The sequence below is a fragment of the Diaporthe amygdali genome, assembly GCF_026229845.1.
Source record: "Diaporthe amygdali strain CAA958 chromosome Unknown NODE_39_length_394161_cov_64_078529, whole genome shotgun sequence".
NCBI lineage: Eukaryota > Fungi > Ascomycota > Sordariomycetes > Diaporthales > Diaporthaceae > Diaporthe > Diaporthe amygdali.
The window spans coordinates 214,461-241,437 of NW_026517059.1; the positions used below are offsets into that span (position 1 = coordinate 214,461).

A 26,977-nucleotide genomic window follows, 5' to 3' on the forward strand; every position below is an offset into this window, starting at 1 on the left:
AAGGGGTTTGGGAGGAAGATATCCCACAACAACTTCTATGGCTACGAACATCAGTTCTGATCTACGATACACCCTCGCTTCCATCTTGGTCTTGGGCATCTACCGAAGGCTCAAAGTTTTGGATTTCCAGCATTCCATGTGGACTTGACCTTAATTTTGACTGCGTCAAAATCAAGAGGTCTCGGCCGGGTTATTTATCTGTGTCTAGTGACTTTGTCAAGGTCTCGACTGTCAGATGGACAGCAATGAATAATTGCTGCTTTTCTACTTTCAAGGCTAAGTCGCCGACTGGATACTATCACCCTACCTCTAATTTTTTCGAGACGCAACGCGACGTCCTTCCACGATTTGACTATGTGGAAGGAGAGCCGCAAACGATCCTTCTTCAAAGGGGCGAAGGGATTCTTGGATTTGCAGTCATGGACCAGAAGGAAGGATGCTACAGCTCGACTGCTTATCAGACTCTGGAGTGCTGTATTGTGGGTAAAGCTCTGAGCGACGAGGACAGCTCCGACCTTCCTGAGACCTCGGAAGCGTCCGGTCGTTGGCTCTCAGTGTCGCCTGACCTATGTTACCGCGATGCAAGTCTTCCTACATAATGTCAGAATGCTTTATGATAACGATACATCTTCTAACTTGGATAACAGGATTGCATCGACATTTGGGAAGGATTTCGGAAATTGGAGTACATCCTGTGGGCACTTGTTCTGGAACCGGTGGCCGACGTTGAGGACACGTACAAACGGGTGGGGTTAGCGATGTTGTTGCCTTCGGCTATAGAGCACATCAAAGTCACTTCTTTCACATTGATTTAAGACAAATGTTAATTCTTATATTTATATATGTAGTTATATATTAGCCTGATACGAGTGAGCCTGATAAAATAGAGCTTATCAGATCATCCCGGAAATCATCGCTGCAGCCGGCTAAACTTAATATCTATTCAAAGGGACCTCCAAGAGCTATTACCCTTGCTCTTAAGGACAAATCTCATTTAGCTTATCATGCTATCTGAGTCTCTTTACTCCTTGACGTGAGCTCAGGTACGGTAACAATCGACAGCTGGAATTCAGATGACTGATCTAATTCACACAGTGTTTCTTCGGATTCTAGAATACTTCGGAGGAATACTTTTACTCACTACAAACCGACCCAGCAGCTACAACCACGCGTTCAAATTCCGAGTGCACCTGACCTTACACTACCTACCTGTGGATTTGAAAGGCTACGTTCGCATCTGGAGGACCTCTAGCATAAGCCTTGAGGCCAGAGCAGATCCGTTGCTTCTGGAAGAGGCTCTGAGCGAATTGGCAAAAACACCTTTGAACGGGCGCCAGATCAAGAATGTGGTTCATGTCGTCAGCTCCCTCGTAGTAGAGCGAGATGTCCAACTGAACTAGATCCACCTCAAGACACCCCTCTCGGCGCTGGATAGCTTTGATGATACCTTCGGTTGCGGCGCCTCAGAAGAAGATAGTGATGCGCAGGATGACGTCGCGGTCGGCAATAAGTGAAAGAGAAAATACACCTGACCTTTGATGACATTCCAAGTCATATGCACAATATACTCAAACTACTGGTTGTGGTCTATTCAATTTGGGGCGGTCTAAGAGGACATATGAAGACTGTCTATGCTCCCAAATGACACCGAGCTGTTTATACCATTTTGGATATCTATGGAATCGCTGAACATAATCAAGAGAACTTCACATCAGTGTACGAAAAAGCTATGACGATCACAGAAGAACTTCTTTTTTGAGTCAACGGGCTACTTCAGGACTCAGGTGGTAATTGTTCCGTTATGCAGAAGTGGGCTGATGCCCCTGTAGCGGGGGGGGGGGTTCCAGTCAGTGAAGCCATCTCGAGACTGGCTAGGCTGCGTGTGGACTATCAATTGCCCATATCCAAACTCAAGTCCACCAAGCGATAATGGGAAATGAGCATGGCGCAGTGCAGCGCAAAATTCGAATGTATTCGTCCGTTTTGGTGCCGACGAATGTCTGATTCTTAGATTGTTCCGATCCCTGAATTTCCATGCGTGCAAGTGGCGCCATGAATGGGGCGTGCAACTGCTGACTGTCACTCGACCATATTCTCCGATGAGGATCTGAGGAAGTTTCACGAAACCAAAAATGTCAAATCCGCCAATATAGTCTGTCCGGACTCCAATTGCAGATGTGGATTGTGACCCGATCACAGAATTAAGGCAGGATGCATGTTGGGGTCTGACATGCGTGGCTAAAGAGGCTGTTGGTGTATATATGTCGCTAGGGCACAATTTTGCTCTGGATTCTTGCGACTGTATCAATTCACCTCAGGCAGCGTCTCTGGTACACTCATTCTTTCTATTCCATTGAGATCTGACTTCAGCTGCAGGCAGCTCCCGACACTCACTCGAGTCTCTCATCATCCACCTTAACTGCTCCATCCTTGCTTCACAGACCTGCCTACGCGGCCCTTCACGCTCACTGAATCCTAAATCATGATGGAAAATAGAAACGTTCTGAAGGCCACTGGCATCCTTGCCCTAGCCACCATCGTCAAAGCTCAAGCGTCCTGCAGCCTCAAAACCGAGACACACCCATCTCTGACTTGGCAGGAGTGCAGCTCCGACGGAACCTGCACGGATGTCGAGGGAAGCATCACGGTAGACGCCAACTGGAGATGGACCCATGACAAGAGCAGCAGTACGAATTGCTACACGGGCAATGAATGGGATACTACCCTGTGTCCTGACGACGCCACGTGCACGGAGAACTGCTGTGTCGATGGTGCCGAATATGAGTCTACCTACGGTGTGACCTCTACGGGGTCCAGTCTGAGTCTGGACTTTGTCACTGGATCGAACGTTGGCAGTAGACTATACTTGCTGGCGAATGATAGCTCGTATCAAGGGTTTACTCTGCTGGGCAACGAGTTTACCTTTGATGTGGATGTGTCGAACTTGCCGTGAGTATCTCAACACAGTGAAAGTATATCGAGCAATTCTGACCTCTGGCGTGCAGTTGCGGACTCAATGGTGCTCTCTACTTCGTATCAATGGACCTCGACGGTGGGGCCAGTGCCTACTCCAATGCAGGTCCCAGCTATGGCACAGGCTATTGCGATGCCCAATGTCCCCGAGACCTCAAATTTATCGCGGGAAGCGCCAACGCTGAGGACTGGACACCCTCAGACACCAGCGCGAACTCGGGTGTCGGCGGCAAGGGCGCGTGCTGTGCCGAGATGGACGTCTGGGAGGCCAACGTGATCTCTACTGCGCTGACTCCCCATACTTGCACAACGCCGTCGTATCATAGCTGTTCGGGAGATAACTGCGGAGGAACCTACAGCTCTACACGCTACGCTGGTGACTGTGACCCGGATGGATGCGACTTTAACCCCTTCCGGCAGGGCAACGAGTCTTTCTACGGGTCTGGCAAAACTGTTGATACAAGCTCGACTATTACTGTTGTCACGCAGTTTGTCGAGGAGAGCGGAAGTCTTAGTGCAATCAAGCGATTTTATGTGCAGAATGGCGTGGTGATCGCGAACAGCGAGAGCACCATCGAGGGCAATGCTGGCTACAACAGTATTACGCCAGAGTTTTGTTCCTCGCAGAAGACTGCGTTTGGAGATGACAATATCTTCAGTGCTCGCGGTGGCTTTTCAGGCATGAGTGACGCACTGGCTCAACCGATGGTCTTGGTCATGTCTCTCTGGGATGATGTGAGTATCCACAACCATAGGTATACGTCCGAGATGGACTGTGAAATCTGACAGGACCATTCTAGTACTACGCCAACATGCTCTGGCTCGACTCCACCTACCCAACGAACGAGACCGGCCCCGGAACAGGGCGCGGAAGCTGCAGCACCGACAGCGGCGTGCCATCCGACGTTGAATCCAGTGCTGCATCATCGTCTGTGGTATACAGCAACATCAAGTTCGGACCAATTGGCTCCACTTTCGATAGCAGCAGTGTGAGCGACTCCGGTTCAGGCTCTGGCTCCAGCTCTGCCCAGGCCTCAAGCGCCAGCTCCACTGTGGCCAGCTCCTCTACGTCGCAGGCCGTTGCGGAATTCTCAACCGCCGCCGCGAGCAGTGTCGCCGCAGTTCAGACTGCATCGACCCAAGACTCTGCCGCTGCCGCTACAACTTCCGCAGAAGCGGTCGAGACGCTGGCATCGAGCGCTGTGTCGAGTGTCGAGGCTCAGGCTCAGTCTTCGACGACGGCATCATCTGCCAGCGCGGCCACTGGGTCCACGACGAAATCGAAGACTTGCAAGAGGAGACGGAACAACCTTGCTTAGAATTAGAAATCTGGTGGTGGAACGGTCAGGTCATGGTTTCAAGGGGTTGGCAGTGAGGATGTTGGGAATGGTCGATGCCAAAAGGGTGGAGCTTCGATTCTTGTAGATTAGCATTGGCATTCTTAGATCACAAATTTGCACTTCTATTAGTGGTCGAATTGCATTGCGTGGTAGCTTTTGTTGCCGTTGAGGATCAAGAGGCGCCTTGTGTCCTTTGTACGACTTTGTTATGTTTGTCGAAGTGTTGTTACCATTCCACAGCTATTTCATTCAAATTGTAGCTTTTATTAGACGGTCGGAAGGTGGGCCGGATGATTTATTCATAGCAAGTCATATGAAGTTGTATTCCCTTCATCCTTCACAGGATTGGTATGTTCCTTCGCAAATAGGATCTCCACTCGGGCAGTGTTCTTTTGTGCAGCCAACCGTCTGTTGTGTGCTGCAAATCCTCGATAGCACTCGCCCACTTTACGAGCTCCTCTTCCGCCCAAGCAGTCTGCATGATGGCAAGTCCAAATGGCATTCCATCTTCTGAATGCACGCCTGCTGGAATCGTAATTACGGGATACCCTGCCTGTGCAGCGATCTGATACGACTGCCCGACGTCAGGGGGTACGAGGAGCCCATCGAGTTTAGCCTTTCCTCCTGGGATCTTCTGTTCGCCACCTTTGAGAGCCCAGTCGATGCCATCCCTGGTCCTGCCTTGGCAAAACGAAAGAGCTTGCCAATAGGTTTCGTTTCGGATCCCACCGGTAGCCAGGGAGGCTAGAAAGCCGTCTTGACCCGATGCGAAGGCAGGAATTCCTCCTTCGTCTGGGTAGGGGTAGCCACCTTCGCTCCCATCGTTGGCGTAGTTGAAGTTGACAATGTCTTCGAACGTCTTTATATCTGTGTTGTTCAGCTCCGAAAGATACGACTGTATGTTGTTGTAGAAATCGACTGCAACTACTGTGTACTCGCTTTCGTTGGAGTAACCTCTGGCAGTACCCCAATCCCAGTTCCAACCATCATTGCTCACCAGATTTTCGTAGTCCAGGATCTCAGTCTCGTTCAAAATGGTGGCCCCGGCAGACTGAATAAGGTCCAAGATGGAGATGAGGACTTCCTCTTGCTCGGAGTCGGCATAAATCCAGAAGCTCTTCCAGGGGAGGCCGAAGACAGCGCCTTCGAGGCTGGTTCTATTGGCAAGAAATCGAGAATATCCACCATCGGGCGTGTTTTCATTCTGGGCCAGTGTGTAGTTGTCCCTAGGATCGATTCCATATATTGCATCCAAGGCATAAGTGGCGTCCCGAACAGTACGGCCAAAAGTTCCTACCGTATCCTGGTGCTCCGACTCGGGAATCACGCCGCTCCTTGATGTGAGACCAACAGTGGGCTTGATTCCCACAATAGCATTCCTCTCGGCCGGATTGATCACACTCCCGTCTGTTTCCGTCCCAAGAGAGAACGCGATGGCGTTAGCAGCGACCCCTGCCGCACTACCAGAGCTACTCCCACCTGGCGACGACGTCAAATTGTACGCGCTCCTGGCCTGACCACCCCGTCCCGAGTAGCCCTCAGAGTAGCTGTTGCTTCGCATGTCTGCCCACTCGCTCAGTGTGGCCTTTCCAAACAGCACGGCGCCCGCTTCGCGCAGCTGGTTCACCACGAAAGCGTCCCGTGGCACGACACTCCCTAGCAGAGCCCAGCTGCCCGCAGTCGTCTCGAGATTATCTTTCGTGGCGATGTTATCTTTAACCGTGAAGGGAATCCCATGCAGCGGACCCCGAACACGGCCTGCTGTGCGCTCGTTGTCCATTTGTGCTGCGATGGCAAGAACGTCAGGATTGAGCTGTAGGAGCGTGTTTATATAAGAGTTGGTCTGGTATGTGCGAGTGATGTAGCAGGCTACCAGCTGTTGGGAAGTGAGACTGCCGTTGGCCATCGCCTCTTGCATCTGATCGATGCTCGCTTCTTCAAGCTGGAAACTGCCACAGGTGGGCATCGGGAAGAGTGCCGCAGTGTCAGCATATTGGCTGAGAGGAAACAGATCTGGGGTTAGGCTGGTGCTTGATGCATTCTGAGGCTCAATAGAATGAGCGGACAACGTCATCAGCCAAGTAGAGATAATGATGAAATTGGGTTTGGCGCGCATTTTCAGAGGTTTCATTTTCGATGGAATCGGCTGGTTGGAGAGCCGGAATGCTTGGTGCATAGTGATCATCTGTCGTCACCTCCAGTTCAACATGGCGCTGTGACTGTGAAGTTGAACGATCATAGATATTTCTGCAAGTCACAATAAGGCGTAAGCGATTGTGCATGCGGCTAATGCAGTGCGACCTCGCTGTTCTTTGAATAGCGTGATGTGAGACTTCCACTGATTAGGTGCCGCTCGAGTCTGCCGCTCGGCAGACTTTAGCGCTTTCCGCTCACATGGCAAGATATCCTGTTATCAGAGTGGTCAATATGTGAGCCTTGCGTACCAGACTACAGCAAAAATCAATTCAACACACAATGACACTGGAATTGTCTGGAACGTATGGCTGGACACATCCAATGAAGGGGTTTGATGCTCGATGAGGATTCAACAGGAGTTTGGAGGGCTGATAGTTTGAGACTACTGTGCTTGCGTTGCCCTCGAGCGTCTTTTCAGAAAGCGATTCGGATTGCTGCAGATATGATTTGAACGCTCGGGGCTAGTTTTTGGAGCTCAATCTCGAGTCATCTATTTGCATGCGTATGTCTGAATCAGGCTCGACTTGTGCCTTTCAGTCAGAGTCTTTTATTGCTGCCCGTGTGTCTTTGATAAATGGCAATAACAAGTTAGACAGCGAAGCTGGATAATCCCTTGAAGTAAACGTACATGTTCTGGGAGAGACGATTGCACATGAAGACGGCATGTGGGATTCCTCGGCTTCCACACACGGAGTCACCCTTTTGGTTAAAGGAGAGGTGCCTGACTAAAGCCCAACAGATCATGGTCCGGCCCACCACTCAGCTTGCTCCACAGTGATGATCCTTTCTAGAAGAATGATTCCAGTACGCGTGGAAAAGCTATGATCATTTGCTGCGAGTGTCGCGTCCCCCCTGAGCGACATGTTTGAATGGTACACTACAGCAGGAGTCGAAATGACAACAGCAGAGGCTCAACGAATCCGATGTTCCTGGAATCACGACCTTGAGTCGTCTCGAAAAAGCAGAGTGACATGCTCCGTGGGTTTTATTACTCCGCACTCTTGAAAAGTGCGGCGAGACTCGGGGAACCTCTTGGTGCACGATGTAGCTGTATGGGTTTCTCGAAATGTTTGACCGCCGTCTTGTTGAAAAGGACAAATCCGCAGGAGTGATTGATCCCCTGAAACCATCAGCAGGCTGCACACTAACTTGACCGCTTGATGTCGGGCAGTTGTTCGATGACAGTCGAGACGATGGCAATCCACTCAGTACGTCTTCGATATTGCTGCTCCTGCTGTGAAAGCAGCTTGATCTTTGCTTGATAATTTCGAAAGCCTGCGTATGTCTGGTTTGGTCTGACTTATTTGATTCTATTGTGATGGTGTCTTCCAATATCAATCCATCGAGCACCCTTCGCAGGATTGTTGCACGACAGTGAGAGTGGTTGTAAGTGGCCGTAAACAGAAACTTCTTCGTAATCCCGTCTTGATCTTGAACATCCGAAAGAACTCTTCACCCAATTGACTCTGCGAATATCTGTTCGAAGCGAACAACTAGTGGGCACGAAAACGAGCCAATGCCCGCGGTGTGATGTGCAAGAAATGGAAACGCCGTCATGTTTCGCTTCCACCGTTTGGTGTTTTTAGCACATTGAAAGGTCTAAGAAAGATTTCAGAGATCTCTAGCCAGAAGTAGGATGTCTTTTGGCGTTGTGCAGTGGCTGAGGTTACGGTTTGGCTGTCGTTTACGACTATAGCCTCCCAGGCTCGGCGTTGCCGCTATGGATCATGGGTTTCCCACCGCCCTTCAAATTGACGATGACGAGGCTTGATGACAAGGTTCTCAGTCTTTTAACGGAATGACCGCTATCATGAATGATGCTTCTTGTAGGCCGCGCGTGCAATGCCGGATACTGAACGTATTCATCGACACTCATACCTCGCACCCAATAGGATTCATCATGATAGCCACCATCCGTATCACGCGGCACATAATCCAGTCTGCAGGTTAACCAATTATGGCAGTGAACAAACTCTTTTGTCTTTACGTTGTGTAGGTCGTGGACACAGGAATAGATGCGCGGGGCAGCCAGGCGGGTGTGAGAGAAGGGTAGATCCTGCTCATCTGGCTTGACCCTCAGCTACTATCAGGCTTCATGAATCATCTTGTAGCGCATTGGTGGTGACAAGCAGGCATTCTCCCGTGTTGAGCAATCATACATTCCATCCACATGCAACGTTGTGTCGAAGGGACTTTTTCTGATTCAAGTCTTAATATCCCGGATGAGAAACGAGCCATGCCTTCCATTGGCCCGGCACAGAACATCACGGAGGTGTGTTGCCAAAGCAACGTCGTTATTCCATAGATGAAGAGTGGCTAGTCACGAGTCAGGAGCACGGCTCATCAATCTGTTGCGAGGCGGAGGGGGATCCCGAGGGCTTGATGAGTGCCGGTGGATCACCTAGTTTAAGTCGACGACGATCGCAGGTCAGGATCCTCTTTAGGGGGCCAATGGAGACAGTGACTTATGCGACAATGATTCTATTTTTGTAATTTGAAGTCCTTCCTGTTCGCCGAAAAGGCAGACAGTGCTATACCAAGACCCTTCGACGCTCGGTCTTAAGTGATGCAACAGCTCGTACAGCAGCAGGAGAGAGTACGCTAATGCTGACCAACCTCATCGTCCCTTGCTGCTCGGCCGAAAATGTTACCTATACGGCTAGTTCAGGAGGAAAACCGATGGTAAAGTCCCTTGGTTTCTCCCGCGTAACCATCCGAACTTCTAACTGACTAAGATCAGCAGCACTAACAGGCGGCCTGATCAGCACTTCACCCGCGTTTTGTAGCCAAATACGAGAGCCCCTTCTGACGCCCCCAGCTTTTTGGCCCAAGCTGGGCCATCGGAAATACTCCAGAGGAGCTCTGGACACCCGGGCATCTGCGCGATGCTGGCAGCCAGTCAGTTAGGAGGCCCTGCAAGAACCGATCAGCGAGCGCACTTCGCCTTGTGGGGTAACCGGGTTTCCCGATCAGTCTGTTCTGCGGTGATCCCACGGAACTCCGCTGTACAGACAACAAACCCACAGTTGCTACGGGGCAGTTCCGAGATCTTTCACGGCCAGTCCAGGAGGTCGAGTTGCTCTCGCTGATCATCACAGCCAACGCGGACTAGTGATCATGCAAATGTTGGGTCTGAATGCTCAGCTTTGCCTACCATCGACTCACTTGAAGGTCGGCGTTTATTCAATGAGAAGAGAGGCAGGACGGCTAGGGCTGAGGGCCCCAGCCCTGTGGCGTCACCCGTTTTGCTTGTGTTCGGGGATTTAACGTAATCCGTGCCAGGTTAAATACACTCAGGGTTAGACTTGACATCACAGTTAAGCCAGACTTAAGCTTAGTTGATCTAAAAGGAGAGTTGGGCTTGACACACTGTTGCTGATCGCTATCCCGGATGGTACCTGCGCCTCAAAATACGAACCAGGAACCACACAACTTGATGGTCTTCCCCACACGAACATCATACCCACACCGGTGATGTATAGCCGACCTGACCGACTTCCGAGCTCACCATGATCTCAGGGGGCCTGGAGACGAGAAGGCTGAGGAAGTCATTGATTATATATATCTCCCTGCTTTCTGGCTTTTCGAAGTCTGGATATCTGCTGCATCACTCACAATCACTTCAATAATTCACTCTCGACCAACTCTCAACACTCTCACTACAGTCACTTCACCCGACTTTCACTCATCACCACTTTCAAAATGTACTTCTCCAAGGCCACCATCATCGCCTTCGCGGCTCTCCTCTCCCAGGGTCTGGCCGCCGACTGCGCTACCGTCCGCTCCGACTGCCAGTCCAGCGGCGACCCCAACCAGGCCGAATGCGCCAGCCTCGCAGCCCAGTGCTGCGACCAGGCCGACAACGCCTGCCGTGTCGGCCCTGACGCCAACATGGCCACCTGCTCCGCCGAGAAGGCCTCCTGCTACGCGTCCGCGTCGCTCCCCGACCCCTACGCCACCAGCAAGCGCGACGAGACCAACTGCGCCACCGTCCGCGCCGGCTGCCAGTCCCAGCCCTCCCCCAACCAGGCCTACTGCGCCAGCCAGGCCGCCAAGTGCTGTGAGACCAAGGACAACGCCTGCCGCACTGGCGACCTGGCCAACATGGCCACCTGCTCCGCGGCGAAGGCCCAGTGCTACGCCGATGCCTCTCTGCCCGACCCTTACGCCACCGCCAGCAAGCGTGACGCCGACGGCGAGGAGTGCGCCGCTGTGCGATCCGACTGCCAGTCTCAGCCCGACGCTAACCAGGCCGGCTGCGCCAGCCAGGCTGCCGAGTGCTGCACGAAGAAGGACAACGCTTGCCGCACCGCCCCTGATGCCAACATGGCCTCCTGCTCCGCCGCGAAGTCTTCTTGCTACGCTGCTGCTTCTCTGCCTGACCCCTACGCCAACTAAATTGTTGCTCTAAAATAATAATGCGATAATGCTTGGAGGAGTAATGTTCAAGAGGATGGCGAAGATGATAAGAGTGAAGGAGTAGAGACCTGGTGGGAGTGTATATAAGTGTGCAGCGGTGGCATTCAACTTCTTGTACATATGATTCAATCAAAACGATTGTGACCCATTGAACATTTCCCTGCTGCCATGTGAATTCTCTTTTGACGTGAACAATTGCTGATGGCTGAGACGAGGGCAAATGCAAGTGTGGACACTTGTCGATGGAGTTTCCAAACAGCCCAGCTCGAACACCTGTTCATAGCTCACCAATCCCAGTTTTGACATGTATGCCATGCCAAGTCAGTAATTGCCCGCCCCGGCAGGACGTCTCGGAACAATTTGGTTATGACGAGCCGGAGGCCGGACACGACTTGACTGATACTTTCAGATATCTGGGGAAAGGCCTCTGTGCCTGAGACGACGAAGCGGCAGCTTCTGAAGACTTGATTTCAGAGAATCACTTGATCCACTGTTGTTCTATTGGGCAATTCATGCAAAAAAAGCCCATACCCATCCCATGGGCTTGTGATTCGGGCCGTGCTTGACGTGAGATGCCCTTCGGCTTCGGTTGCCGTCCAGCTCCTCACCCTCCCACTTTGCGAAGCACACAGAAGTACACTTGTATACGGCCAAATGTACGAGCAGTTAAGACTGCGGTGCGTTGGCCAGTGTCCTGTGAGTTGTTGTTCTTACAAGCAGCCTCCCAGCAAGTTCATCTTGTTTCTCCTGGTGCCTACACGCTGAAAGACAGGGCCGTTTCCAGGATGGTAGCATTCTTCCAGCCACTTTTTCCACTCTTAATCGATGTCTTTATATGTCCGCAGGTATACATTGCTCGTCTTTTCCTTGCAGAGCAAGTCGAGCCGTTCCCTTGCCATGGTGCATCTGAATGGTTCTCGAGGAGGTCGTACGGCTTGGAGGGACGGGGGGGAATGGTTCGAGCAGGCAGGTCTACAGACGAACAGCCGAAGACGGGAGTGACAGAGGTGCTGAGCGGACGCATTCATAGCATCGATCGATGTTGGTTTGAGGTTGCGAACGTGGTGTGATGGTGTCGTTGAGGTTGAGTCACGATTGTCGGCGATGGCGGCTCGGTGGCGTTCTCAAGGTTGGTAGATCAAAGCTTGTCTCAGGCAGTAAGTACCTGGCAGCTGGGTACGTAGCCAAGCCGTGCACAGCAGCTGCCAGGCTCTGTGGCTGCAGCGTGGTCCAAGTCCCCCGTACTGACCGGGCTAGCGCAAGCCAAACCCCCCTGTCCCGCCGGTATGAATCATCTTGCATCTTCAATTGATGGCAACTGACGACATCTGCATGCGGCAACGGGCTTCGTGATGATAAAAATCAAGTCGCAACGCCCCGAATATTCCAGATTTCCAGGCTGCAAGAGAATGGAGCTTGGTTTCACACGCGACACCAAAGTTTGCGACAGCTAATCCAGGCCAAAACGCACCCTCTCAGAGCACTCTGCGTGCACAGCTCGACCAGATCAGCTCGTTCACTCTTCAAGCCATCAATATGATTTCTACCACAAATCACTCTGGGCCGTCAGATCGACAAGCTACCAGGCAGGCTGATTCAGCTCGCATCGTGCCCAAACCTGTCCCCAAGGCCCAGAATGACGACCCACGCACATACCAAATCAAACAGTTGCGCAAGCGCTACTCACCAAGGGAGTCGACCGTCGAAAATGGCGCCGCGACGTCTCTGCTCTTTGACCTGCTCCCTTCAGACCCCGACTTCCCATATGAACTGGACCATCTCAAGTGCCAACTTCGTATCCCCAAGAACTACCCCAAGGATTCCTCCCCGCCCACGATGGCCATCCTGAACAAGGATATCCCACGTGGGTTCGCCATCAATGTCGAGAAGGGATGGGACGAGCTGGTACAGGAGAGGAGTGGCTCCACCCTGCTGGCCCTGGTGAATGCACTCGATAGAAACTTGGAGGCGTTTCTCTCCAAGAAGCAAGTTGACACGGTCAAGTTGACCATGTTCAAGGACACGAGACATTTGGAAGACGTGGCCACCGGTACTCCAGACTCATTACCGGAGGAATCAACAGCTCACGTCCCAGAGGCCGTCGCAGAAGAAGTAGTCCGGAGGCCATTCGTCCCAGAGGAGACTTTCACCAAGGATCAAAAGGCCGAGGCCAAGGCAAGAAGGGCCCAAGAGACCAGGCAAATCGAAACCCGTATGGGACGGCTTCCTCACTACAAGAGGTCAAGCGACGGCATTGTCTACACACTGCCGCTCGAGCCTAAGCGCAGATCTGAGCTACCTGATGGCTTGCGCGGCGTCAATTCCTTTCAGCTAATCGTCCCATTTCTGTACCCTCTGCAGCCGCCTCGCATTCTGCTCAACGATGTTGAGTCCGAAGACGCCGAGGAGGTAGAGGAGCTATTCACAGAGAAGGCAAAGGAGAAGACAGAAATGTCCCTCATGAGCCACATGAACTATCTGACACAAGGTCTCCACGTGCTGGTCAAGCAGGCACTGTCAAGGAAGAACGCTACACCAGTTGCGCAAATCCCAGAGAAAACTTCAACTTCGGCAGAACAGGACGCTGTCAAGGCTCCCGCTATTGTCGAAAACAAGGGCAAGGTTCAGTTGATCCCCCGACCACCGGAATGGGACCACCAAGGGGAAGACAAAGGTAGCGACGAGGACTCGTGTGAGTTCACCGAGTCTGAGGATGAAGATGGAGGCGTGGCCGTAACCACTCAACCCGGAACCTCCGCTATCCCAACTCAGACGATCGAGCGAGGCACATCGATATCCTTCCCATCCATCGAGCTGCTTGGTATCGAGCTATTTCAGCTATCCATCCTTGCACTCAGTGTCAAGTGCCAACGCTGCAAGACTGTCAATGAAATTGGCGGGATCAAACCAAACGCACCAAAGGCTACCGAATCCTGCCGAAAGTGCGGCACCTCATTCTCCCTAACATTCCGCCCTGAGCTCATACACGCCAACTCAACAAGAGCAGGTTTCATCGATGCCACAGGCTGTACTATCGCAGACATGCTCCCGTCGACTTTCGTGCCTACGTGTGCTAAGTGCTCAACACCCACGGCACAGGGTCTGGTAGCTGTCCGCGGCGACACCACGACCAACGTCTGCCGAGAATGTCACGCGCGCTTCACCTTCAAGATCCCGGAGGTAAAATTCCTCGTCTACTCGGCAGGCTCCAGCGTCCTCCCACCGACGTCGGGCCCGCGCCGCCGAGACGAAAAACTCGGCCTCCACGCCGGCGAGCCACTCCCTAGCAAGGGCGTGTGCAAGCACTACAAGAAGAGCTACCGCTGGTTCAGGTTCAGCTGCTGCCAGAAGGTGCACTCGTGCGACAAGTGCCACGACGAGGCCGAGGACCATCCCAATGAGTGGGCGAACCGCATGATATGTGGATACTGTTCGCGCGAGCAGAATTACACACCCGGCAGCTGCAACTTCTGCGGGAGAAGCCTGGTTTCGAAGGTGCACACAGGGTTCTGGGAGGGCGGCAAGGGGACGAGGGATAGGATGCTCATGAGTCGGAAGGATCCGAGGAAGAAGAAGCGACCCCATGTCAAAAAGGAGTAACACTGTGAAGCTTGAGATCATTCCATAAATGCTTGATTGAATAGTCGTCATCAACCCTCAGAGTTGCGTCCCAGATGTCTCTCTTGACAGTGATCGTCCCCCCCGAAAACCCATCTCCATCTTGGTCTATGCACATGCCCAATCATGATATGAGAATGCTCTACGGAAGTTCACGTACATCACTTCACTACGGAAAGCACTCTTAGCTTAAATCAACATAATTCAAAATACGCCTGAGCAAACAAGGCTTGGTATTGGATAGTGGGCTTGTATATAGAACGGAGCCACACTACTCGAGACGATAATCAAGTTACAGGCATGAGAACATCAAGCAGATACGCTTCTCATACAACAACCCGGTCGGAAAGATCTCGAGTCTTCCCTACTGGGTCCTACACGCCGCAGTATCGACAGCCACCACTTTTGCCGGCTCATCCCCCGACCCAGTCACAACAAACCCCGTTTTACTGCTCACACTACCGCGCCCAAAGACCACAGACGCGGCACCCGCCACCGTCGTCGCATTCACCGCCCCAAGCGCCACCACCGGCGCACTGAACTGCGCACGCCCAGCCCCAGCCGCCGTCCCGTTCGCAGCGCCAGGCTGCAGCGCCAGCAGCGTGTTCCCAGTGTTAGTCGTGACCCACAGGCTGCCGTCATCGCGGACGTCGATGTCATCCATCCAGCTCGCGCTAGGAACAGCGGCGATCGTCTCCACGGCGGCGCCGGGCGCGGGCCCGCTGCCGTCCGGCAGGATGGCAACGCGGTAGACAGTCCGCGACGCCGCGGTCGTGAAGTACAGGAACCCGGCGCGGATCTTCATGCCGTTGAGCCCCAGCGCGTCGTCGGCGCTGCCCGCGCCGGGGACGGGCTTCATCTCGGGGAAGTCGAGCGCCGTGGTGATGGCGCCCGTGGCCGTGTCGAGCCGGAACGCCACGCCCAGCTGGCTGTCGCCGACGAGGACCGCCGACGTGCCCGGCACCGACGCCGCGCCGTTGAGCCGCGGCGCCATGGTGAAGTCGGCGATCTTGCGCGCCGTGACGTCCAGCGGCAGCGCCGCGGGGCAGCTCGGGTCCGGGTTGATGCCGCCGACGGGCCCGGTCGCCGGCGCGGAGCCGCTCGAACGCAGGTCGAGCTCCCACACCGAGTTGCTCCCCAGCACGCCGTTGGCCGGGTTGCCGCTCAGGCTGATGTTGCCGGCTATCACAGCGAAGACGTCCGGCCTGTTTGCGATCTCTGTGATGCCGTGGGTGCCGTTGCTGCCGGGGATCTGGAAGACCGGCGTCATTGTCGGGCACGAGGTCATCGGGTTCTGGATGGCGAAGATGTTGGCTTGCGGGACGGCCATGGTGACGAGGATGTCCCCGTTAGCGCGGGAGGCGATATTCTCGAAGAATGTCGCATCGTTTCCTGGTCCGAACTGGAAGATTGTGCGTGCTGGGAGTGGGAGGCTCGGGTCATTTTGGTTGAGGCAAGAGGATATGGGCCCTGCGGCGCCTTGGGCAGAGGCCGAGAGCGGGAGAAGAGCGGTGGCTAGGCTCCATAAGAACGGCCGCGCTGGCAGAGGTAAGCCCGGATTAATCGACATTATAAGTTGCTAGTTTACTGATCGCAGATCAGGTTATATAATGAATGGTGTTTATCGTCAACTGGTGCGAGCACAGCTCGCATCGCGCTAGGAACGAGTGAAGAGCAATAGCAGCTTGGAAGGAGTGGAAGAGAGCATGCTGTCGACGATGCACGGTGAGCGATGTAAGGGGCAGATGAGTCTATCGTGGGCGTATCATGTGGGAGCATCAGGATATACTGTGAGCGTAGATAGTCTTCGTCTCATGTTTGTAATTGTTTCATACTGAACCCAATCGGATCGGGGTCCTCCGCAGTAGTGCGTGTGTGATCGGCTTGGTCTTGTGCCGGCATTTGGGGTTGGACCCTGAGATTGGAGATAGTATGATACCCTCAAATGATTACGGGCCACTGACTATGGGTGACTCGTGAGGTATCATCGAGATGCTAAGCGATTGTAGGACACGCTTCTTCATGTATCATCTAAGTCCTCAGTCAACAAGCCAGAGAGTAACAAATAAGGTTGTTGAAGTCGTCCGTCGATACGCGTAAATAACACCAATAAGCTTGGGAAACAAAACACAAACGCAATGACTGACACACCACATCTTCCGCAAACTTCATGCCTTCTTCCTAGCGCCGATTCAGGCATCTAGTCAGGAAGATGCTCTGTTCGATGGTAGTTAATTGTGATTATATGTGGTTAACTATTTTTTTGTTTGCTTACAGAACATCCATGTTAAAAGGTTCACTCTTTCCAGTGCTGAGCGACATTAAGGCGAGTCAGCTCCTTTGCCCCTCTATCCCCTTATGTCTTTACCTAGGGAGCGAAAGAAGTACTATTCTGCAAAAGTACCACTAGATCGCGCGAGCGTCCTATTGACATCGACTGTACGACCACCTGCAAGGTCGGGAGTAACATCTTCATTAACTTCAAATGCACAATCATTAACACTAGCCTCATCTGAATCAGCTCCCGAACACTGCTTGGTCCCAATTTCTCCTTCTTCAGCGGAACAGATTCTCTCGATCTTTGAATGAGAAACGGTAAAAGCAGTCCAGAGTCGGACAAGCCTGTAATGGTTGGCGCCAATTGCTGACTTGGCGCTGGTGTTTCTGTCCTTCCAGGTGGTGAGCTGTCCGTGCAGGTGCTGTACGACACGGCTGTGTACGAAAATCTTGCTCGGTTTTGAGATTCGAGTGGTTGTCTCGATAGCTGAGGTAGAACATGCAGTTTGTACGATGTGACTCCTGCCCCATAATTGGCTATCTGGCTTGGTGTTCTAGGCACCTTGCTTTTCCCACATCTACCCCTCGTTAATGTAATGTGCCCACTTGGCTCCGACAGGCTCTTTCTTTCCCTCCATTTCATTGCTTGTTTGATTGTTCTTTAAAACACCAGTCATCTTCGTGTTATCCCCATTCATTACGCGCAACAGCAGCGACTCTGTGCTTCTTTGTAGTCCGCCGATTCTGAATGAGCACAGCTGACACAATGAGGGAAGATCGAAAATCAAAAGGAGGCCTGAAAGAAAGAATCAAGCACCTCGTCGGCAGAGATACAGAGGGCCATGAAGAGATCCCCTCTAGCAGCTCATCAGCAGGCGACCTGGCTCTCCCTGAGAGTGCCACTGCCCAATCGAACCTGTCAGCCCAGGCAGAACCCGGTGCCAGCTCTTCATCAGGGCAAACCGAGCAGGTTAAGCAAAACTCCTCACTAATTTGCCTCTGGGAACAAGCAGTGGCCAGACTTGACCAAGAAGATGCGAAAAAAGCCAAAAAGCTCCTGAAGAGCAGCCAGAAACGACCTGCGCATAGTGTAGCATTCACTCTTGAAATGGCAGGGAAGCTCAAGAACGAAGACAAAGAGTCAAGTACGAGATCTGTAAGTCTACTCTATCCACAGAGCCCAAACAGAGGCAAGCTTTTCGAAGTTGACCGCTCCTAGGTTGCCGATAAGATCATTCAAGGCGCATTAGCTTTCAAAGCTATTGGCGACGCTGCAGTGAAATTTGATAAGTCAGGCTATGCTGCCCTAGGCTGGTCTGTTGTCTCTTTTGGTCTTCAGGTCGCTGCTAATGTGAAGGAGGCCCGCGAATTCGTCCTCTCCAGCTCGGAGGTGATCACGCGATCCATGGCGAAGTACAGGGAGTATGAGCTGGTTATTAGAGGGCTTGAGACTGGAAAGGGTTTTGACGAACAGTTGATTAATGTGTATAAGGCTGTCTTGCTCTATATGATAGCTCTGGACAATTATCTTCATCAGCCCAGATTAGGTTTGTTCTTAAAAACGCCCAGGAATCTTTGTTGTGAAATTACTGACCCATGTCCTTCAGGTCACATTGCAAGTGCGGCATTGAAGCTTCAGGAACGATCTATCAACTCGACGAAAAAAGCTATCGATGCTGCAGATGCCGAGATTAGCCACTGGGTAAGTGCAATACGAGCTTACTTACGGCAGATACTAAATTCCTGCCAGCTCCTTGTCATTGCGCAAAAGCGTAATGACGATAACTTTTCTCGAATCCTAGGACTTCTTAAAGACCGCCTCCCCCATGTCCCAGAATGGCCAGGAGAATGCTTGAAATCGCTTTCCTTCCTTGGAATGGAAGACCGATACAACGATATCGATCACGCTGCCGAAGGGACCTGCAAGTGGCTACTTGGACATGAAGCATACAGAGACTGGACCAATATCGATTGTGGTATGCTTTGTATTAAAGGGAAGCCTGGCTCTGGAAAGTCGACCCTGCTACGATATGCCGTCAGGGATGCTGTTATGTCTTCCAACATCCGAGACAGGTCTCTCCTTCTTCAGAACAAAACCACGCATGAAAGCGGGAACACTGCTGTGGCACTCGCCGAGCGCGGTGCTCTGATACTCTCCTTCTTCTTCCATGATCGGGGTGAGGAGCTCCAGAAAAACACACTTGGTCTTTACCTATCTCTTCTTCACCAGACTCTTCGCCACGTCCCTCGTGCAATGCCGGACGATCTTCTTGCACAGTTCGAGAAGCGGACAAACAACATGGGAAACCCAGGTGTAAAGTGGAACTGGCACGAAAAGGAGCTGCGGAACTACTTTCGATTATCGCTTCTGAAGGCTCTTGAGGATCGCCCAGTCTGTCTGTTCATCGATGCTATGGACGAATATGGAAAAGACAATGCAAACGAGCTTATTGAGAGCTTTAAGCTGTGGATTAAAGAGTGTCCCTCTCGGTCACAGCTTCGCATTTGCTTCATTTGTCGGCACCATCCCCGCCTGGCCTTGCCCCAGAAAAGGACTGAAATCTGTCTCGAGAACGAGAATAAGACCGACATCCTGGAATATGTTCGGCTCCGATTGTCAACGCTGCCACCATCTAAGGATCTGGACGCAATACAGACAGATATTGTGAATCGCGCCTCGGGCGTTTTCATGTGGGCGCGTCTTGTTGTTAAGAAGGTGCTCAATCTTGAATCTGATGGATACAATTGGGAAATGATCAAAGACCAAGTCAACAAGGCTCCAGAGCTGAACGAATTGTACAAAAGCCTCATGGAAAAAGTGGCCGACAAGTCAAGTTCGTTCAAGTTGATCCAATGGATTTGCTTCGCAAAACGACCTCTAACGCTGAACGAATTGAGATGGGCTATGGTCATCGAACCTGACCTCTCCTACAGCCCAAATTCGCTGCGCCATTACGAAAAGACGAAGCATTTCGCCACTGACTGTGATATGATGGAGAAAAAGCTCACGATGCTCAGCTGTGGTCTTGCCGAGGCCGTGACATCAACCGGCGCTGTGCAATTCATACACCAGTCAGTCAAGGACTTTTTCATAGAGGAGGGCCTTGCCGATCTCAAGAAGAGCCTGAAACCCGCCACACCCGAAACGAACGGGGAGGATCTGGTTACCATCGCGCATTATCTTCTCTCGAGAACATGTATCCGATACGTTTCGACGAAGGAGGTCATGGAAACAATGTTTCGCGGATCTGAATTGATGTCCGAGTTTCCTCTATTGCATTATGCTGTAACAAATTGGGAAGCGCACGTACGGGAGAGTGAGAAACCGAACACCCCAAACGATTTACTGAGCTATTTCGACTGGCCATCAGAAGTCATTGTGACACGTTACAGAGATACTTTCGATTCACTACGATTGGAAGGACTCATAAAAGTGGGGATTAGTCAGTTCCCAAGATATCTCGAACAAGGAGTCACCCTATTGCACGTCGCATCATTCAATCGGTTCATGAGGCCGCTACAAGACATGATGGAGAGGAAAGAGCTGCTCGAGGGTGGAATTGATCCATTGACTGGTTACTGTGGTCCAAAGTACACACCGTTGTTCGTAGCCGCTGAACAGGGCCACGAGGATGTCGTACGACTACTTCTCGAGAACGGAGCCAGTGCGGACGCTACTGTCAACGATGATGGGAACATACCTTTAAAAATAGCTTCATCTCGGGGCCACCTCAGCATTGTGCGGATGCTCATCCAGCACAACGCTAATGTGAACGGTGGCGACGCATACTCTAATGCCCTGTCAGAGGCGTCGCGCATGGGCCACGATGAGATTGTCAGGATGCTTCTAGACAATGGGGCCGACGTTGATGCAACCCAAGGATTGGGTAGGGGTAGCGCCCTCCAGGGAGCTGAGCACTTTGGCCATGAAAAGATCATAAGGATGCTGCTTGACGCGAGTATGGGGCTGAGTGAGGGGTATGGGCAAGATCAATGCTCAGAGAACAAGGGTTTGCTCGTATAAGGTCTATTGCAGATAGCTGAGGGTAGCGTCACAAAGGTCCCCGAGTCTACATGATGCTGGAGATGGTACGACGTAGACTGAATCGTAGATTGTTCTGAAGACGATAGTGTCTGAGCAGAAGTGGCAATGTCTGCAAATTTTCTTTTCCAGGAGTGATAGTGCAGCCACAATGAATTCATTTGCTTTTTAAACGGAGCTCTGTCGGATGGTTTGGTCTATGGGATCAGACGTTAGCCTTAAGCTTTCCTAGCAGCCAATGATTTTGCCTGATGTCTCACATGCCGAGATGAGTCCCAGAGTTCAATTGACAGAGACTTCAGTGGAAGCGAAGATACACTAGTTAGCTGAATGAACAGGAATGACAGTAAAATCAAATACTCCGACGGTCTCAACCTGATGAAGCAAAGAGGTGTTTTCGTGTGTGCCTTGCGGGTCTACATTGAGCCCCAGAGCTCTGCTCACAGTATCTAGGCCGCACTCTAGGCTGAAGAGGGCGGGGCTTCTGGTCCAATGTGGTGGCTGTGCAATTTGGAGAGACCGAATCCTTCACGCTTTCGCGGTTTATTTCACGTTACACAGGCAGAAGTCAGCCATAAATGCCCTTAGAAGCACTTGACCCAATTTGATCTAATTCTAAGGTTGTCCAGAAGTAAGCACCTCCGCACAAGCACTTGTGTCACTTCTCAACGCAACGACTCTAAGAACTACTGCTACAAGCACCAGCCCTTCCTCTATGCAAGCAAGTCCAGCGGGAAGAATCGTAAAATCTGAAGATATCGAAACAGTATAGCCATTGACACCAATTTTCGTCACAGCAAGGATCTCCCTCCTATATTATCATAACCTGCCAGAAGTCAACTCATCTCCGCAGCGTCAAATTCGAAGTGGTCGGCAACCGAAGATGAGCTATTCAATATGCTCGAATTTTCGCCCAGAAGAGGTCCAATACATGGATTCGGGAACCAAAGCACGAGTGGTGCGACCGATTCTCCTCAAGGACATGAAATACACCTTGATCTACAAAGCCTATCTGATCACAATGGATGGTTGAAGATTTTGGATCCATAACCGCGAACATCGTCACGCAAGCCAAGGGTTTCCAGGTATGATATTATTTTGAAGTCGTTTGCACATTGCAGCTATCATGCACTGTACTGGGGCCGGGGGCATGCGCTGGGTCGAAAAGGAAAGACGGGCATCGGAGCAAACGGAAAGCCCCGTTCCGAGACAAATGTGGATTTCGATGATATTGCTCGCCGGGATGTCATCCTCGCAGGAAACTTGCTCACAGTGAGCGTGCCCGAAGCCCTTGGGGGTGGAGGCAGTTCATCTAGCCAAGCCCGCAAGCATCCAATCGTCGGCAGTGTTAGTGCTCGAAGGATTCAGAAGGAGGAGGTTGGCAGGTACTCGTTATTTTCCTTCCAATGCTCCCTGCAATTTGGAAGCCTGCGTTGCGGAAGGCATGTTCTGATTTACAAAGCAGGCAGGTTATTTAAACACCATTACTGCACTGGAGATACAGGAGAAGGCTTGGGTAGCTACTTCTTTCCAGAGCACTTATGCCGCAGTAAACGTCCAAAGCTGGATAGCTTCATCTCTAGACCTTTGCTGCCTACTAGGGTGATACCTCACCGTCCCATCTTTTTTTCAAAATGCGTATTCGAAACTCAGTTGTGCCCGGCTTCACGAGCTTGGTAGCTCTGGCCGACATGGCCATGTCCAGCCCATCTCTGGAGCACATAGAGAAACGAAATGGTATGTCAAAGAGAACTTTCAGCACTGAGAGAAAACACGACTAAGGCAGCCATGTAGAGGCCACGCCGCAATTCAAAAACTGGGGCGTCGTACTCTTTCGAGCTTTCGACGGCCTAGATATCTTTGGGCCTCTGGACGCGCTGCAGCTCTTAGCCTTCCAACGCCAGATGAATCTCTTTCTCATCGCGGAAACCATGGACCCAGTCACATCTCAACCCTCCTCCACTGCCATGAACACATACAACTCGAGCTTCTGGCCAGTTATTCTTCCGACCCACACGTTCACCACAGCGCCAAAGCTGGATGTTCTTCTAGTGCCTGGCGGTCCTGGTGTTCGAGCACCTAATCTGCAAAACATTACGGACTTCATCGCCGACCGGTACGAGAGTCTCGAGTACCTCATCACTATCTGTACCGGTGCCGGCCTGGCTGCCAAGTCGGGCGTGCTGGATGGCAGGCGGGCGACAACGAACAAGTCGGCCTGGTCTACAATCACGGCGTGGGGACCGAACGTGAACTGGATTCGACAGGCTCGGTGGGTCGTAGATGGTAATATTTGGACTTCATCCGGGGTTAGTACTTATGAAACGCTCTAAAATGATTGCTGAAGCTGACAATGACGGTTCAGGTTACGGCTGGGTTGGACTTGACCTTTGCATTTCTCACGGAGTTGTTTGGGTACGAGCAGTCGCATCGCATTGCGACTATTATGGAGTATACCCCGAACACAAATTCGAGCGATGATCCGTTTGGAGCTGCGCTCAACTTGACCAACGCGTAATAGACGAGGTATGGTGGTAGTCGCACATATCTAGTAAATCGTTGCAGTAAGTCTCATCATCTCGTCTCGCGATTGATGAAAGCCTCTTTCATGGTCATCAGCTTGACCAGGTCCTTCGATGTGATAGAAATGGGAGTAAGGAGCATCCACATCATACAGGACTTGGGGGAAAGCATGATTTATGCATGCTTCCAGATCTGAGTGCATGTCCTTAGGTAGTATGCTACTAGCGCATGGCAAGGGACATGTAATTATGAAAAACAAATATATATAAGCATGAACCATTCAGTTCATACTCAGAGTCTTTCCGGTATCAGTTTAGCATAAAGAACTTCAAATGGATTCAAGAATGTGGATTTTCTTACTTAAGATCCCACCAAGGGACGAGGAGACACCTCCCATGAGCGCCGAGAGCAGGCAGCTATTTAATGGAAAGGCCCCGAACACGATCCTCAGGCACCGTATCGCAGGGTGAGATGATTGGGGTGCAAAAGCGGATGAGAAAATCGTAGCGAGGAAATGGACACGATGTGTCTGTGTTCAAAGCTATACGTCTATCATGGCAGCTCCATGAATCTCAGGTACATATGGACGCGATCAATTTCAGACCTGGAGACCAGCAGCCTCCTCTCAGAGTTGGCTCCAGCACGCCTGCAATGAGTGCTATTATATGTTTCAGTGTATTTTGACCTGAACCTCATGGCATCATTTTGAAAACAAATTGTTAATCGATGCTATGCTTGCCTACAAAATTTACTGGCGACTTCTGTTTACTGCGCCGCAGCCTTGCACACCTTCGAACCAAGCATCACCGCGCGACGTCTCGCACCACCCGCACGAGCCTGCAATGAGGGCCTGGAAGCACCTTGGTGCCGCTGCTGATACGCTTTAAATCCCGTCACAAGACCAGTGTTCTTGCTTCTCTTCACTCCACCGCCAATGACCAATCCATCCCTCCTCATTCGTATTGCCGCCAGGCTCCTCAAAACCTTGTCACGACTCCTAAAGAATCGGTGGGCCCTCACATCATTGACTCCCCTTGTCTGAACCATCCCATGGCCCAGTGTGACACCCCAGAACGGCACGACCTTACCCGGCCCACCACCGAGCGCAATAGCATGCGCATCCACATCTCCATCCCGCTGTAGCAATACACTGTAGATTGCGCCGGTGTACCTTACCAGCTCCTGGGGTTGAACCTGGGCGGGGAACACCCAGCCATGTCCTGCGTCCTCGCCAGTCACAGGGTCAGCGGTGGGCAGGGCGACGGGGTGCCACGGCGTGACGAGCACGCCTTCCAGCCGAACCATGACCTGCCTGCGCACAGGCGTCACGAGCACGGCGGCAACCTTCCTAGGTCCCAGGGGCGTGGCTACTCTGGTCCCCTTCCGCAGCGACGAGATGCGGACATGCTTGCCGCTGGCGAGGCGCACCGGCGTCCGCCCAGCGAAGCACGGCGCGCTGGAGGAGTTGTACGATCTCATCGAGATGGCCAACGAGCCGTGAGCTCCGCGCGTTGGGGAATACGATGCTCTGCCCCTGAAAAAGCCCCTGGGAGCCCTGGCACTGTTATAGCGGGCGTGGCCTTGGAAGTTGACTGCCTCTGAGGGAATGTTGCTCGGTTTTGGGGCGGGGAGGTCGTCGAAGGCATTGCTCAGCGCGTCGCGGCATTTCATGAACAGCGGGGAGTCGGAGCCGTACTGAAGCGGGCCCGGATCCTTGAAGCTGTTGCAGATCTGCCTGACGTGTGCGCCGTGCAGACTGGGCAGATAGTGCTGGCCCCAGCGCCTGAGGTAGTCGTCTCGCGAGAGTGCAAGGGAAACTTGACCCAGGGGTTGGGGTCCATCCAAGTCTTCCATGAGCGATGTACATCTCGAGTCGTTAGGGAAGTGTGCTGCCGGGATCGAGGCGATGAGATCGCGGAGCTTTTGTTGCTTTTCCGTGAGACCGGCGACGCATTGGAGTCTTGGGGCCAGACGGTGTTCGCCAAGATGGTCGATGGGGAAGAGCTCGGAAAGAAAGGCGCATATGCGGGATCGAGAGACGTGATAAGCTATTTCAGCGTCCGATATCGTTGTGAAGGATAGATCCATCAGATCTCGGCTGGAATGGCAGACATACTGCGCCTCAGTCATCTTGTTGTATTGAAGGGCAACATTGAGGTAGGACGGTTCCACATCGCTGTCTGCCGAGCTACTCTTCCATCTCAAGTAAATATTCCGAGACTGGCCATATTGGAGGTTGCCTAATGGTATGCTGAGCTCAAAATTGCCGCCACGAGCCTGAGTTGGTTTCTCTTGACCAACAGCAGCGCCGGTCGTCTGCTCTATAGTGACGATATCTGGATATGTCAATCGGAGCGCGGCATTGTTTGCGTAAGTGGACTGGAGGTTGGCGACGGCGTGGACAAATACGGTGCCTATCATTCCTGCATCAGGAATGAAGGCATAATTACCTCCGCCAAATTCTGCAATGGACTTCAGTAGCCCTGATCTGAGCATATAGCCAAACCCAAAGGTGTGAACTGACGGCACGATTCCACCCATCGCCTTCAGGGCCGGGACATATCCTTGTGGAGGACACATGTGGTTAGGCACACCGTCCGTCAAAACCATGACAGCGGGCACGCGCCCTGTGTTTGCTTCATCTTTGAAGAGCTTGATGCCGTCCCGCAAGCCGTGCCACAGATTTGTGCAGCTTTCAACTTCCATTGCCTCAATCTTTGCTTTGGCGGCTTCTTTGTTGGCATCCGTCATTTCGGTCAGGGGTTGCAGAACATTGGACCCGTTGGAAAAAGTCACGATAGCTAGTCGATCATCCTTGGTCATCGTTGACATGATAGTGCGGCAGGCGTGCTTGACCAGGTCCAGTACTGAGAGGCCTGTCCTCTCTTGCTCGCCAGGGGCTGGCGCGTCAGTGCCCATGCTACCCGAGACATCGATTACCAGGGCAATATCACAGGGCGCATGCGAGAACTTCTCGTTTTGTGGTAATCTCGGAGGTTGGACTGTAATAATGACTCCGTCCTTGTCGGACAACGGTTGGACTTTTACGGTAACGTCGCTTGCTGAAGCTGCGTCGTCATCCTGCATCTCGACAACCTGGGTATAAGGAGGAGGTGCATCGTTTTCATCCTGATTGATGCCCCTGATGGGTAAAACGACCTGCCATCTTGTTAGCAAGAGTTCATTTTTTTTCTTCGCATGATCTGGTCCCTACCATAGTGATCAATGTTATTAAAAAGCAGTAAAGTCCTTTACGTCGATCAGAGTTTACAAACTCAGCTTATTTTTGCAGGCACGTCGAAAAGGAGAAGCAAAAGGAAGCAGTTATGATTTCTGTGCTACGTTGTATATATTGACCCGAATAAGATGGATGTGACTAGGCGGCCGTTTTCCATTCAGTCACAGCCCCTCAAGAGACCAGCATCATCCTTTGTCAGAGACAACGGCCAAGCAGTGACCGGGCCGAGATAGTGCTGGATTTGCTCGGGCTCCGGGGAGAAAGGAGGGGGGCCCTGAGGCCAGTGGGTCTTCCATCCTCACTACTTGTCTAGCGGGACGCTTTCCAAAATCAACTAATAAAGAGGCTTTG

At 52.1% G+C, this 26,977-nt stretch overlaps 9 protein-coding genes across 9 annotated transcripts; 6 read left to right on the forward strand and 3 right to left on the reverse strand.

Annotated features, from left to right (window-relative positions):
* Window positions 1-354: 354 nt before the first annotated feature.
* On the forward strand, window positions 355-1,514 carry J7T55_000191 (uncharacterized protein; the record flags this gene model as incomplete). The annotated part of the gene is made up of 4 exons (XM_053133805.1): window positions 355-479; window positions 648-685; window positions 1,096-1,349; window positions 1,401-1,514. The coding sequence occupies 4 exons, from the start codon at window positions 355-357 to the stop codon at window positions 1,512-1,514; spliced, it is 531 nt and encodes a 176-aa protein (XP_052988389.1).
* A 968-nt stretch (window positions 1,515-2,482) lies between these two features.
* J7T55_000192 (uncharacterized protein) lies at window positions 2,483-4,292 on the forward strand (the record flags this gene model as incomplete). Its single annotated transcript, XM_053133806.1, has 3 exons — window positions 2,483-2,949; window positions 3,006-3,708; window positions 3,774-4,292. 3 exons carry the CDS (start codon window positions 2,483-2,485, stop codon window positions 4,290-4,292), a joined length of 1,689 nt encoding a protein of 562 aa, XP_052988390.1.
* A 358-nt stretch (window positions 4,293-4,650) lies between these two features.
* On the reverse strand, window positions 4,651-6,444 carry J7T55_000193 (amidase; the record flags this gene model as incomplete). The annotated part of the gene is made up of 1 exon (XM_053133807.1): window positions 4,651-6,444. The coding sequence occupies one exon, from the start codon at window positions 6,442-6,444 to the stop codon at window positions 4,651-4,653; it is 1,794 nt and encodes a 597-aa protein (XP_052988391.1).
* Window positions 6,445-10,211: 3,767 nt separating this feature from the next.
* J7T55_000194 (uncharacterized protein) lies at window positions 10,212-10,907 on the forward strand (the record flags this gene model as incomplete). The annotated part of the gene is made up of 1 exon (XM_053133808.1): window positions 10,212-10,907. The coding sequence occupies one exon, from the start codon at window positions 10,212-10,214 to the stop codon at window positions 10,905-10,907; it is 696 nt and encodes a 231-aa protein (XP_052988392.1).
* Window positions 10,908-12,464: 1,557 nt separating this feature from the next.
* J7T55_000195 (uncharacterized protein) lies at window positions 12,465-14,528 on the forward strand (the record flags this gene model as incomplete). The annotated part of the gene is made up of 1 exon (XM_053133809.1): window positions 12,465-14,528. One exon carries the CDS (start codon window positions 12,465-12,467, stop codon window positions 14,526-14,528), a length of 2,064 nt encoding a protein of 687 aa, XP_052988393.1.
* Window positions 14,529-14,910: 382 nt separating this feature from the next.
* Window positions 14,911-16,448, reverse strand: J7T55_000196 (uncharacterized protein; the record flags this gene model as incomplete). Its single annotated transcript, XM_053133810.1, has 2 exons — window positions 14,911-16,085; window positions 16,382-16,448. 2 exons carry the CDS (start codon window positions 16,446-16,448, stop codon window positions 14,911-14,913), a joined length of 1,242 nt encoding a protein of 413 aa, XP_052988394.1.
* A 1,141-nt stretch (window positions 16,449-17,589) lies between these two features.
* Window positions 17,590-20,847, forward strand: J7T55_000197 (uncharacterized protein; the record flags this gene model as incomplete). Its single annotated transcript, XM_053133811.1, has 4 exons — window positions 17,590-17,979; window positions 18,043-18,370; window positions 18,431-18,525; window positions 18,574-20,847. 4 exons carry the CDS (start codon window positions 17,590-17,592, stop codon window positions 20,845-20,847), a joined length of 3,087 nt encoding a protein of 1,028 aa, XP_052988395.1.
* Window positions 20,848-22,499: 1,652 nt separating this feature from the next.
* J7T55_000198 (dj-1 family protein) lies at window positions 22,500-23,383 on the forward strand (the record flags this gene model as incomplete). The annotated part of the gene is made up of 3 exons (XM_053133812.1): window positions 22,500-22,602; window positions 22,660-23,174; window positions 23,231-23,383. 3 exons carry the CDS (start codon window positions 22,500-22,502, stop codon window positions 23,381-23,383), a joined length of 771 nt encoding a protein of 256 aa, XP_052988396.1.
* Window positions 23,384-24,153: 770 nt separating this feature from the next.
* Window positions 24,154-26,475, reverse strand: J7T55_000199 (uncharacterized protein; the record flags this gene model as incomplete). The annotated part of the gene is made up of 1 exon (XM_053133814.1): window positions 24,154-26,475. The coding sequence occupies one exon, from the start codon at window positions 26,473-26,475 to the stop codon at window positions 24,154-24,156; it is 2,322 nt and encodes a 773-aa protein (XP_052988397.1).
* Between the last annotated feature and the right edge of the window lie 502 nt (window positions 26,476-26,977).